The 13,761-nt window shown below is 39.1% G+C and overlaps 2 protein-coding genes across 4 annotated transcripts in view; one reads left to right on the plus strand and one right to left on the minus strand.

Moving 5' to 3' along the window:
* Nucleotides 1-13,761, plus strand: part of SYTL5 (synaptotagmin like 5) — a 243,601-nt gene that overhangs the window by 96,449 nt on the left and 133,391 nt on the right. For 2 of the 3 annotated variants that reach the window (XM_032426709.1, XM_032426711.1), the window contains exon 2: nt 3,790-3,851. The exons of the other annotated variant lie outside the window; for it this stretch is intronic. The gene's annotated coding sequence lies outside the window, so the exon portion shown is untranslated. The remainder of the gene's footprint in view (nt 1-3,789; nt 3,852-13,761) is intronic. 3 annotated transcript variants of the gene reach the window in all.
* Nucleotides 1,954-3,999, minus strand: LOC116646016 (cytoskeleton-associated protein 2-like). Its single transcript, XM_032426493.1, is given in 1 exon segment — nt 1,954-3,999. A coding segment is annotated over 1 exon segment (2,046 nt).

Consider the following 13,761-nt stretch of genomic DNA (forward strand, 5'->3'; position numbering starts at 1 on the left):
AGGTCTACTAGCCTAATGATTAAGACTATTTTGGAAAAAGTCTGGAGCGGATTCTGAACATCTTTATTTTAATAAACTCTCTGGGGATAAGTTTTATATACATCCTCAGTTTGAAAGCACTGGCCTAGAAGATGCTAGTTGCAAATTAAAATAGTAAGATTACAATCAAACATTTAAAAATAACTGAAATGATACTGATAACACTGTAGTATTGTTGCCTTAATATCATCAGGGAAAGTACCAGCAGGACTCCAGTAAGTAGAAACAGTGGACAGAGAGAATACTGACAAATCTCTAGGAACTTCCTACATATGCCACAATTTCTAAAATATTTATGTTAATAATGTTATCCCTATTCAACTTTAACCTGGAGAAAGTTGATCACCTCTTTTGAGATTTTTTTCCCAGGCAACTCATAAACAGTAGTATGTCAAATAAACCTCATAATTCTACCACCTCTCTTTTTACAAGGTGACAGAATTTTGTGACTTTCAGGGCCTTCCAGGAAATCTCAAGGAGAGATTTAAGTGCAAAATATCCTTTGAAGTATTATTTTATTTCATTTTTCATTTGGGACTCATTTTGGGGAAGAAAAAAATAAAATTGCCAGGACATTTGAGCACTTAAGATAGGATTATGGAAGCTTCAGAACATGAATGGTTGTAGCTTGGCTACCTGTTACTTAAAGTGGTAATGTAATAACCGTTCAAAAGTTATGTAACTTCCATTATTTCTTTTATTTTATTTTTTTATACAGATATATTTATTTATAAATATTAGGAACACAGTTTATAAAAGAATAAAACTCCTCTCTAGAGCATAAGACAACAGAACAAAGATAGGTGCTATTATACAAATGGAATGAGTGAACATAAGACAGTGATTTTCAAGCACATTTATATTACACACAGTTTTAAAACTATCGAATCTTTGAAACTGTAGAATTGGTAGAGGATGTATTTAGGTATTAGTTTGGAGACTTATAAAACAATTTTAGGGGTGATATTTAATGTGTGGGGAGAAGAAACTGTTTACTGTATATGACTATCATGTTTCAAGGGACATGACTAACAGTAAAGTTTTATTATATTTTATATTAGTTATATTTTATATTAGTTATTTTAGAAATACTACCTAAATTAGAATGACATTATATGTTCCTTCTCTAATTCCATTCTAATAGTCTACAACTATATCAAATGAAATGAGGAAAGTTGAAGTTTTAACATTTTAGACAGCCAAGTTACAAAAGGAACTAAAGAAAGAAACTCAGATTTAAAGTTTCAAATACCCACTGCGTTTGGCACCTTTTCTTTTTTACTACAAAGTATTTCCTCTTAGAAATGGGGCATTTGATGAATTATTGTTTGTGGTGACCTCAGCTACAATAAAAAAGAAGCCAACAGAGACCACAGACTCACTAGCATTGATGGAAAGTGATAGTGAAGAGCCAAAGCACAAGAGACCACAGCAGCCTGGGTAACAAGAATTGGGTGGAAAAGCAAGCTAAATCTTCCATGTCTTCACTTTTGAAAGGGGTCATCACATTACAATTATTGACTTTCCTACTGATCCAAAATTAAGGAAAGGCAAAAAAAAGTCAGTATTCTGTCTGCTGCAATATAAGTAATGACTTATATTTAATGACTAACAATTTAAGACTATTAAAAGTGAACAAGCCAACATTATGATCAAACCTGTTTATATTCAAGGAACATAGTAAACTACTTGACAAAATTTACCTTTCTTAGAAACTTCCTCTGCTGAGATTGACAAGGTAGGATTAGCTTTCTGCTGCACAGAAGGCAATTCCTGCTATAACGTGAATATCAGTAGAAGAGCTCACTGCCATGAATACTTAGGTACTTGGCCAACTCCTAAGAGACATACAAAGCTACAACAAGCAAACAAAAGCCCCCAGGAACAACAGAAGCCCCGTTCCTTATCATCACTTTATTTCTCTTGTGCTGTTCCAGGCTCTGAGTACATGGGGCATAGCGCTGCATTCGGAGGGCATACGAAAGCATCGGTTTCACCTCCTAACTCTGTTAACTGCTCCAGTGATGACACGCATGGATAATGGTCTTTTAACATATCTGGCAATTTAGAAGTCTTCTCTTGAATACGTCAAGAACGTCTAACTGGTGTTAGAAACTTTAGCTCTTTAAATGTAGTATCTGTGTTGTCAAACTGTATCTTCTTTTTTACACTTTGTAGGTATGGTGTAGTAGACACATTATATTTAATTAAGCAACTCCCTCTGGTTTCTGTACTGGGGGTTTTAACATCATTGGTTGGATCTTTTGTTTTGTCATCTTCCTCTTTTTTACCATCTTGAAATACCACATTTCTAGGTTTCTTTTCCATTTCTGGTCTTCCTGACTCTAGATTAACACCTATATCTTCACTGTCGACTTCTTGGATGTAGTCCTTAGTTGCACAAGCCTCAATATTTTCTCCATATTTCACTTTTTCTTGACTCTTCATTGTTAGAATATCTGCATTTGCATGTCACATCTCTTCAATAGGCTGAGCCCCTGCCAGGATAGCTTTCTCATAGATTGTGATAATATTTTCAATAGGACTTGTGAGCGGTTCAATACGTGCAAGGCATATCCAGTATTTAACAAGTTTTTTGGCGTCTGGAATATTTTTAATCAGGTCATTCAGTATGACCAATATTTCTTCTTTTGGGCACCCCTCATTAATCAGGTTCAGGCATTCCGAAAATGTCTTGTTTACTTTTTCAGTAAATGATCTTTGTTTATCTTCCTCTACCATGGTCGTCCAAAAGGACCCAACTGAGTTTTCGTTTTGCCCTTCAGGCTCAGGCTGGGTAACCACTGAGCTAGGAGGCCTTTTCAGCACTCTTCTTTTACCAGCTTTCCACTCACTCCGACAAGCTTTTCTCTCTTCTGCTGTTTCTTTGGGCTGAGCTGATCTATCAAGAGTTGCTTTTGCTATAGTGTGTCTGTGAGGGTCAATGCTTTTTGATTTCTGTATCAGTTTGGTGTTAGAAGACGAAGCAGGCCTGGCTACAGTTTCAGAGGTCAGGCTTCTTGACAGGGTCTTCTTTCTCTCTACAGCCTGAGAACTGGTTTTGGCACTAGATGAAACCGTGTTTGGTTGCAGTAATTCTTTCTCCCGAGGCCCTTTCCGGATTGTAACATTGGCAGTGGCTTGCCCGATGCCCCGTTTCACAGCGTCCTGAGCACTGTCGCGGTGACTTCTGATAGGAGGCCGCACCAGCTGTCTGTCCTGAGATGCAGTGTTCCCAAGTTTAGTGGCGGTCACCGTGTTTGGGGCTCTATCACTTCTCACTGTTGCACTGTGAGTGTCCGCGGGTGGAGGCTCTGGGTCCTTAGGGACAGCAGCTGAAGGCTTCTTCGTTGTTGCAGAACTCTCATCTCTGACTGGTAGGGGCTTTCTAAATGAATTAATCTTAGACTGAACAATTTGGCCACGGTAAGACCCAAGCACAAGCTTCTTGGACATGTTAGCATCTTGCTTTGGTTTTTCTATGGATATTTGTTTCTTTTTCTTGTTGTTTTAAAGATGAAACACTTGGCTTAATGTCATGTGTTGACTTTGAGGGTCATCTTTAATTGGTACGGACTGTCCCATTTGATTATTATTCTCAAAATTATGTGTGTCAACTGCTATTGTTGAACTGGTTAATTCATTAGAAGGTCTTAAAGGAATACAGTTTTTTTCCATTGTTATATGATTTTTGTTCCCAGGAGGTCTACTGACATTTTCTTTACCAGCCATTTTTGTTTTAAATTTCAGAACTTTTGTCTCTTCGTGGACTTGGCCCTCAGAGTTCATCACTTTCTGGTCTCTACTACTGGGTATGTGATTTTCCTGTTTGTATGCCAAAAAAGTTTTTCTTTTTAACATATGTTCCTTGAGTTTTTGTCTTCTTTGTTCTCTGAACGCAGGCTGAGCCCTCTGGCTCGGGGGCAGCTGCAGGTCCTGGGGCACAGCTGGGGTGCTCATGGCTGCTACCCGACGGGGGTGCGACTCGGCTCCAGCAGCCCCGGACTGCGCAAGCCCCATTATTTCTTTTATTTTAAAGAGAATAATCAGGGTCATGATGAAGTCCGAGCAAATGGTAGAAAGTTTTTCTTTTGAAGTACAAAATCTCTGCTTTTTGGGGTAGATTACAAAGAAGGTAGTTCAGAGAAACCGATTTTGAACTTCTGACTTCCAGAACTGTAAGCAAATAAATGTATGTGTTTTTAAAGCCATGAAGGTTTTAGTACTTTGTTGGAGGTGTCATAAGAAACTCATACAGCTAAGGAGTCACCTTTTGCAACCTCTTAGTAAGAGCAGATCCATACTCTAACAAAACTTAGTCTTTCTTACTGAAAGCAAATCAAATTATCAGATTGAGTTAATATTCAATATAATGTTTGATATTAAAGTAACTACAATCTCTTGTTGAGAATCTTATAAATAAACTTGTGAAAATTGAGTCCAGTTTGGAAAAATTTAGCACAAATTTGTGTTCCTTTTCAAATTCTATTTTTGCGACCTTTCTGCAGCTTTCTGTCCATGCTCACTTTTGTATTTCAGCATCCTCATTCTGATTCCAGAATAAAAAGACATTTTACTTTAGAACAGCAATACTTTATGGGCTATAATGCATCCAAAACAAAACAACTGAGATAGTAGATCAGAAAATTAAAACTAGAGAAAAAGAGTCAACATCATTGCATTGGTGCTTTGGATTCACCTGAACCACCAAGAAAAGACATGCCTAGGCTTAAACTCTGCATGAGGTACACTTCTCTGGCAATGGAATTTACCTAGCTCTGGTAGGTTAATGTATTGGGAATTTCTATTTGACCTCTAAGATGATTAGAACATAATTTTCAGAACAAGATCAAATCATGACGTTCATACAAATATGAAATGAACATGTTAAAAGGTTTTTGTTACCTCATGAGAGAACCAGCAGATGCTATACCCATTTAAAAAGAAATACAAAGAACAGACACAAGAATACTTTTCAGTAGTATTGCCCAGAGTTTAGAGCCACATGCCCTAGGATGGAAGCTCTGTCCCAAAGGGTTGAGCCACAGGCCAAGGGCGCAGCTTCAAACCATAGAGGACTATTTTCAGGCCCTGAAACCTAATGGATCTTGCTGGATGGATTGAGAGTAAATAACTTGTTTTCTAGTTTCACAAGTCCACAAATGGAGAGGAAACTTGCCCCAAGATAGATTGTTTCAGAATCTCACCCAAACCTGATTTAGGTACTGAGATTTTAGACTTTGAGTTGGTACTCTAATGGGTTGAGACTTTTGGGGTTGATGGGGTATTTTGAATGTGGGATGGACATGAATCTCTAGGGGCCAGAGGGTAGACTTTGGTAGGCTGGATATCCAGGTTTTAATCTATAAAATCGTGAATGTTACCTTACATGGCACAAGAAATTTTACAAATATGATTAAGTGAAGGATTTTGAGATGGGGAGAATATCTCAGATTATATGGATGGGCCCTAAATGCAGTCACAAGTGTCATTATGAGAGGAAACTAGAGGGAGATTCAGTACAGAAGAAGAAGGCATGGTAACCGCTGAAGCAAGATGCTAGGCTTTTGACTTCGAAGATGGTGGAAGGGGCCACAGACAAGGAATGCATCCTTAGGTGTTGGAAAAGGCAAACAAATTCTCCCCTAGAGCCTATAGAGAGTGTGTGACCCTGTCAACACCCAGAGTTTAGCCCAGTGAAAGTGATGTCAAACTTCTGACCTCCAGAACCATAAGATAGTGAATGTCTGTTGCTTTAAGCCACCAAGATTGTGGTAATTTATTACAGAAGCCAAAGGAAACTAGTACACCTCCCAAATAAACTATATCCATTCAAATCAGCGTCAGCTTCTAAGGGAACCCAAACTAAGACACTAGGTGAAGATAAAGGATACAGCAGCTAGCTAATTTATCCCATCTCCCCTGAAGTCGTCCCCCACCACCTTCCTTTCACATGATTCATAGGATTATGTTTTGAGATGGGTTAACACTGCACAAGGCTTGTAAGACTGGACAGCAGCAAATAGGTTTTTCATAACACTTAAATTTGGTCAAAAATGCATCCCTTGGAATACTTTCACTCTCTGATGGAGTAACTGGTACCAGACTAGCCCTTCTGCCACAAACGACCATAAAACTGGACAAAATATATGAGCTGACTGTTTCGGGGACATTGTACAGCCGGCAGCACGGTGCTGTAATTTCAGAGAGAAAGGAAACCCACAAGGTAGCTCAGCCATCCCTCCAGTTCTCTGCCTGGGGAAAACTTCCCACTGGCATATTTTGCTGGATTTCAGGCAGAACAACAGTGAAGCTGCTGGGCTGAGAAGGCAGGAATCAGAGTTTAGTCCATTTGAAGAAGCTGGAATTTTCAAGACTAGGCATCACAGAAGAAAGATCTATATAAAGGAAGGTCTTCAAAAGTCCATTTGGAGGTTCTCCAAGAGCTTTTGGCTGAGAACTGGGCTGCATGTTCACAGGGCTTCACTACCTAGGACTGGCCAGAGGATACAGATTTGAGAAAGGACAGAGATATTACCAGTTGACCCATGCTGGGGGATGTTGGAGCTCCAAGCAATAAGAGTGAAGAGACCTGGATAATACCTCACTAATATACTGGGCATCCAGCTGAGACACCAGAAGCCTTACTGGTAAAGACCATGCCCTAAAGTAAAACCTATAATAGATCCACCCTTAAAAATCATAAAACCTACCCTTATAAGATATGGATAAGAGTAGAATTTGGAGTCTGATACCTTAAATTTAACCAGGCTTGGGGAAGACCTTAGGTTTTCTACATATCTACCTTAACAAAGCATAAAACCAAACCTACTGCACTGCCTACTAGAACAGAAATCAACACTCTTCAGAGGAAGATAGCAGAACCCAGAATCTCTAAACATATCCATACTGTCCGGTGTACAATAAAAATTATTCAACATGCAAAGAAACAGGAAAATGTGATGTATAGTCAAGAAAAAAAAAAAGAAGCCAAGATGCCCAGTTGTTGGACTTTTTAGACAGTGACTTTAAAGCAATTATTCTGTGGTCAAAGAACTAAAGGAGAATATGTTCAAAGAATAAAAGGACATACAGTCTTAATGAATGAACAGGGAGGGAATTTCAGCAGGTAAATGGGAACTATAAATAACCAAATAAAAGCTTTAGAACCTAACTGGGAATTGGAATGACTCACTTTTTCCATATGCTTCCCAGTTTTTACACCCCAGAAGCAACTATGTCAGCTTCTGCACATCTGCCTGCTGTTTGTCTCACTTGCATATTAAAATGCTTTTTAAATGTAAAAAAAAAAAAACCCTTTAGAACTTAAAATTATAATGACTAAAATAAAAACACACTACCTGGGCTCAACATCAGCTTGCAGGTGGCTGAAGAAAGAGAATCAGTGAACTTGAAGACAGATCAATAGGAATTACCCAATCAGAAAAAAAAAAAAAAGAAATCAAAGCACAAAAAACAAAAAACCAGAACAGATACCCTTGAGACTTTTTTTTTTTAATGGTGTTGTATTGGCTTCTCCTATATGACTCTTTGAACATAGGAAGTAATAACTCTCTTGGTACTTAAAGTTAGACCCATCTTCTACTCAATTCCCTGGGACCCCAAAGGGCCACTGCAGCTAAAAAGAAGCCTGCTATGAGCATATAAATGAATAATCATGTTGGAGAAATAATCTTCCAGAATTTTTATTGACTCCAACTTAAGATGTAGTATAGTACAAGCATTAAGAAAATTTCACTCTTTATCCAATGTTCAGCTGAGCAGCCACATCCTATTACACTTATCTTTTAAAAATCATACATACAGAAAAATGAAAATAACAAAATCATACGTATACAGTGTGGTGTCACGGTTAGACACGTGGACTGTGGTGCTGGATTTAACTCCTAGCTCTACCATTTACTAATTGGGTAACTGTGGGCAAAATATCCAGTTTGCCCATCTGTAATATGGGGATAGTAATAGTTCCTACTTAATAAGTTTTGGAACTTATGGGAAATGATAGATGTAAAGCACTTGGAATTGCACCTGGGACTTATGTGTTAGTTGTTATCATTAAGTATATGTTTTTCTCAGATCCTTTGAGAATAGAACATCAAAAGAAACAGAATATTGAAAGAATGAATCACCTTTAAAACATTAATTTAAAAAGTATTTCATTTCAAAAATCTTCCTAAATGTGCTTAAGAGGATGAAACAGCTCTTACCTTTCCCCTGCTGATCAGCAGAGACTCCTTTTTGAAAGTGGAGACACTGCCTGCTTCTTGGAATAGCTGTCCACCACAGATAAACATTACTCTGTGCTCCTGGGTGTGTTCGGTGTGTAAATAGATTGTGGGAACACGAGAGGCTGGTTTTTCAAGTTCCTGCTCCTAGTACTCCATGAGGGTCAAGTAGACCAGTGTTCTACGGTTGGTGTGTCTGAAAGAAAAGCGAGTCTACAAAATGTTCTAACCATCAGATTGAGGTAGGAATAATGTGTTTAGGGGTCTTTAGCGTGACCTCTCCTTTCTTGATTTTTGTATTTTTCTGTGTTAGGGGGTTGAGATTTGCTTGTCAGGAAATGAATGACTCCTTCCACCGTTTGATACGAGATTTTACAATGAGAGGAGAGAGAGAGAGGAATATATACAGAAGTGACATTTTGGCTGTTGGGCTGCTATGTAAGTTTGATGGCTTGAGGAGGGAAATCTAAGCATCTTCTTGTTATTAGCACTTAGTTTAATCTACAAATTGAAACATTGCACTAGATCCTACTGAAAAATGAGTGTCTCCACGAGCAAATATATATCCTCGTGACATAAAGAAATCAGATTCACAGCAAAAGGACTGTCACTTTGCCAAAAACCTCTCACACCTCTCTATATGAGATAGCAGTCCTTTTGTTCCGAGCTTCTTTCATTTGTTAGAAAACTCACATGTTTTATTAGCATTGTTGAATAACAGTCCTGTTCTTGATATGGTTAAATATCCACTGTGGTTATAAGTTGAGTAGAAAGATTGCCAAAGCCTGAAATCCCTGGAATAATTTCAACATGAATGTGATGTTTTTAAACACCATGAGGAGATGACATACTGACTGTATATGAATATACACTAGAAAGATGCATCAGGTTTTTGAAAATTGCTCTTTAATATAGATTGTTTTAATTAGCAATACTATCTTCCTCATTTAAGGGAGAAGTGCATTTTGCAGTATAATATATCAAACTCTGTGCTTGGAGAAAAAAGGAGTTATCTTTTTCCAGCATTCAAAATTGTGAGTAGCAAATATTACTCGTATATGATAATGTATTTAAAAATATACCTTAAATCTTAGCCTCCTTAAAGTGTCTTTTAAGCACAGGAATTTAGGGTTTAGGTTTTTTTTTTTTTTTTTTTTGCTTTATAATGAGTTGCTTATATGTTGTTTAGACAACAGCTTAAGCACAGACTGTTATAATTTATACCCCATGACTTAAGTGCATGAAGACATTCAAATGGACTCTAGTGAAATCCTTAAATCTATACACCCCTGAGTATGTACACACACACACACACACACACACACACACATTTACATATGGGCAGGTAATACTGGGGAAACAGATAAGGGAGACGATGAGAAAATGTCTTTTTGTTGCCAAATCATATTCCATGTGCTTATGATTTTCTGAAATTCTCTGCCAGCCTGAGGTTTGGAATTAGCTTTGTGTTGCCGTTCAGTTTATTCTAGTTCGATGATGTCTTTTAATAAGTTTAGGGAATAAAATAATGTTTCTACCTCTTTGTGTCTTGGAGGCACATTTAGTGTATTTGTTGAAACTACTTTCTTACACTTATTTAGTATGTTAAGGAAATGCAGCTTTAATGTGCAGAATGAGCTGTTTGTTTTACCTCACTGAGCTCCGTTGTACGATGGCATATGTTATGACTGTTTTGCCAGCATATGCAATAACTTAGCTTATCATCTTTGATACTTTCTATTTAGAATTTCTTTGTAACTATGTTTTTGTACATCCCATATGCTGCTCGTGTATGTGCTCTCACTCTCACGTGTTCACCCCCACACATATTTTCCCGCCCTTGGATGATTTCACAGATTCTGTAACTTTTCTCCAACTTGGTGCTGTTCCCGGCTCTGTCTTTTCTGTGGGTAGTGTCCTTGTTTCCTCTGATGTCTGCTCACCATGCTTTCTCAACATCTTCCATCATGCCGAGCCCATAGACTCCTAATTCTCCTGAACGCAGCGGTCATGAAAGAGGTGGTCCCGTTGCTTTGATCACTTGTAGAGCTGGTGACTCGAGTGGCTACCTGAAGGTCTGGAAGATCATCTGGAAGTCAGGCAGACATCTTAGAGTACAAAATCTGTTAAATACATAGTATTCTAGGATAGGAAATTTTCTCGATCCGGTTGCTCTCCCCTTTCAGCAAAACACATCTCTAAGAGGTACTTACTAAATCCGCCCCTTCTTGACTTACTACCCATTTTCTCTCTTTCAATTTCCCTGTGATATGACATCTACTTTCATCACTTGATTGCCATTATATTTCCAAGGGTCACTTGTGGTGCTATTAGGAAATCTAATGACATTCATTCATTTATTTATCCATTCGATAAATATTCGGTGATAGCTACGCATCAGACGCTGCTACAAAGTGAAGTTACAGTATGCAGCCCTCGGATCTGCCTTTATGTGCTTCTAGTCTAGTGAGGAAAGATGTTAATTTCCCCAAATAATTCATTTCGATTATGATAAGTGCTCTGAAGGATACTTTTCCAAATCCTCATTCTGTTTGACTACTTTGCTCTTTGTGACATTCATGATCACTTCCTATTTCTTGAATTCTCCCTTTCTTGTTATCTATGACTCTGTATTATCTATTCAGCTACTTTTCAACCACTTTCTCTCTTGTCTCCTTCCCTTCTCTTCTCTTTACTTGTTCATTCCTGCAAAGGTTTATTATTTGGCCCACAATCTATTACTTCTTTCTCCTTGCCTTTGATGTCTCAGCAACCCATAGTTTTAAATATCATAGTTAAAAATATCATTTTAAATAATGCCTCTAAGATCTCCATTTCCAGGTTTTTCCATCTACTATGTGCTTTCCCACTTGTAGGTCCAACTGTCACCTAGTATTCATCACAGTTGTAGCCAAACTCACTGTCTTGTTTTCTTAAGACTTTATTTATTTATTTGACAGAGAGAGAGAGAGAGCGAGCACGCACAAGCAGGGGGAGCGGCAGGCAGGCAGAGGGAGAGGGAGAAGCAGGCTCCCCGCTGAGCAGGGAGCCCGATGTGGGGCTCCATCCCAGGACCCTGAGATCATGACCTGAGCCAAAGTCAGCCGCTTAACTGACTGAGCCACCCAGGCACCCCGAACTCACTGTCCTTTATGTCCTCTTCTTTCATCCATGTTTCTGCTAATGGTGTCGATGATCTCCTGGTTTCTCACATTTTTTTTTTAAGATTTTATTTATTTATTTGACAGAGACACAGCGAAAGAGGGAACACAAGCAGAGGGAGTGGGAGAAGGAGAAGCAGGCTTCCCGCTGAGCAGGGAGCCCGATGCGGGGCTCGATCCCAGGACCCTGGGACCATGACCTGAGCCGAAGGCAGACGCTTAACGACTGAGCCACCCAGGCGCCCCTGGTTTCTCACATTTGAAACCTTGGAGTCACTTTTGCTTTTGACTTTTCCTTTACTTCCAATACCCAAACCATTACCAAGTCCTATCATTCTTTTTATGATAGTATGTCTAGAATATATCCTCTCCCCTGTATCTTTTCTGTAATTTTTTTTCTTTTATACTTTATTTTCTCATCCTCTCCTCCCTCAGGCTCAGAGCCACCCTAGAACTCAGGGTCTGAGTCAGAACCCACCTCTACCAGAAAGTGAAACCTCATGCATATCTTGTTTTCCCAAACCTTGGGGACAGAATTATGAGTGTGATAGAAAGAACACAAGCTTTGGTAGCCAAAGATCCAGCTTTATGTTCTGATTTTAACATCGAGTACCTCCTGTGCATTTTCTCTCTCTGTGAGCCTCAGTGTCCTCGTACTCATCTCACACGGTGGTCACAAAGAACAAATAGGATCATGGAGGGAAATGATTTTAAACTGTGAAGCACTCTATAAATATTAAAGTAAGATTTATTAATAGAAGGCTAAGCTAGGGGCAGGGACCGAGGTTCTGGATCTTAAATATTGGGGCAGTACAGTGTAGGAATTGAGAGCCTGGACTCTGCAGCCAGACTACCTGAATTTGAATCCCAGCTCTACGACTTGACAGCTGTGGGAAATTGGGAAGTTTAGTTAGCTTCTCTGTTCCTGAGTTTCCTCTTCTGTAGAATGAGGGTACTAATAATTTCTACTAAAAGAGGTATTGTGGGATTGGAAGGGTTAATAGATGTACAATACTTAAAACCAGTGCCTGGCACATTGGAAGTGCCCACTAAGTGTGAAGTGGTGGCCAGGGCCAGTGTGGCAGCGTGTGGGTCCAAGGTGGGAATGATTTATTAGAGTGGAGTCACCATATGGGGATCAGGTGCCACATCAAGGTTGGAAACAGAGTCAGAGAGTACACACCTACACCTGGCTGAATCCCTCATGACGCAGATAAAAAATGATCCTCCCATCTGGGGCAGAATTGAGCAAACACACGCCGAGGAGTCATGCATATTCTGAGCAACCATTTGAGCTTCAAGAATGGGGATAATGGTCTTTCAGACACTTTGGAAGGGGGGCATTTAAGAAAAAGGAATGGTTAATAGTTTGCTCTTTAGAGTAATGAAATATGTCAGTATTTCATGGAATCAAAATATCAGTATCCAAATGTCCAAATGTTAAGAAAGCAGACTTAACTATCCTCTGTATTGTAGAAATTTCTTTCTATAATAAGCATAGGCTTATAACATTGCAGAGTGCAAGGGACCTTAGAAATTCTATTCCTCTCAATTGTCAGGCTCATTGGCCAGAGTATGTATTTTTACTAACACAGTAGTTTGGATGAGGGTTTTTCTTTTCCATGTTAAGAAAAGACAAATAATAATACCTGGAACATTCCAAGAGTGGTTCTAAGTGCTTTAAAATATTTAAATCATTTAATCTTCCCACGAACCCCATGAGCTAGATCTCAACATTGGTCCATTTACATATGAATAAATTTAGGATCATCGAGGTTATGCATAACTGATGGGTAATGGAGCCAGATTTCAAACCCAGGCAGCCCAGAACCAGAGCCCATATTCTCCACCACTGAGTCCTGTCATCACAGCACCTCGGTGCCCTGGCATTTGGTTATGGGCAGGCTCTGGAGTCTTGGGCAGCTGTTAAATGTTGCAGTTTGTTTTCCTTGACAAGTGCTATTAAATGTTTGATAGTTTTTCATAACATATAAAAATTACTAAAGATTTTAAAATTTTTTTTAAAGATTTTATTCATTTGAGAGAGAGAGAGACAGAGAGAGCACAAGCAGGGGGAGCGGCAGGCAGAGGGAGAAGCAGACAGCCCACTGAGCAGGAAGCCCTATTCGGGGCTCCATCCCAAGACCCCGGGATCATGACCTGAGCCGAAGGCAGACGCTTAACCGACTGAGCCACCCAGGCGCCTCTAAAATAAGATTTATGCTAAGTTTTCCAGTATCTATGCAAGAGGAGTCTGATTTTTCTCATCCGTGATTCTGTATGTGAGCATCAAAGGTCTCAAATAGTGATCCCTC

The sequence above is a fragment of the Phoca vitulina genome, unplaced genomic scaffold, assembly GCF_004348235.1.
Source record: "Phoca vitulina isolate PV1807 unplaced genomic scaffold, GSC_HSeal_1.0 scaffold35, whole genome shotgun sequence".
NCBI lineage: Eukaryota > Metazoa > Chordata > Mammalia > Carnivora > Phocidae > Phoca > Phoca vitulina.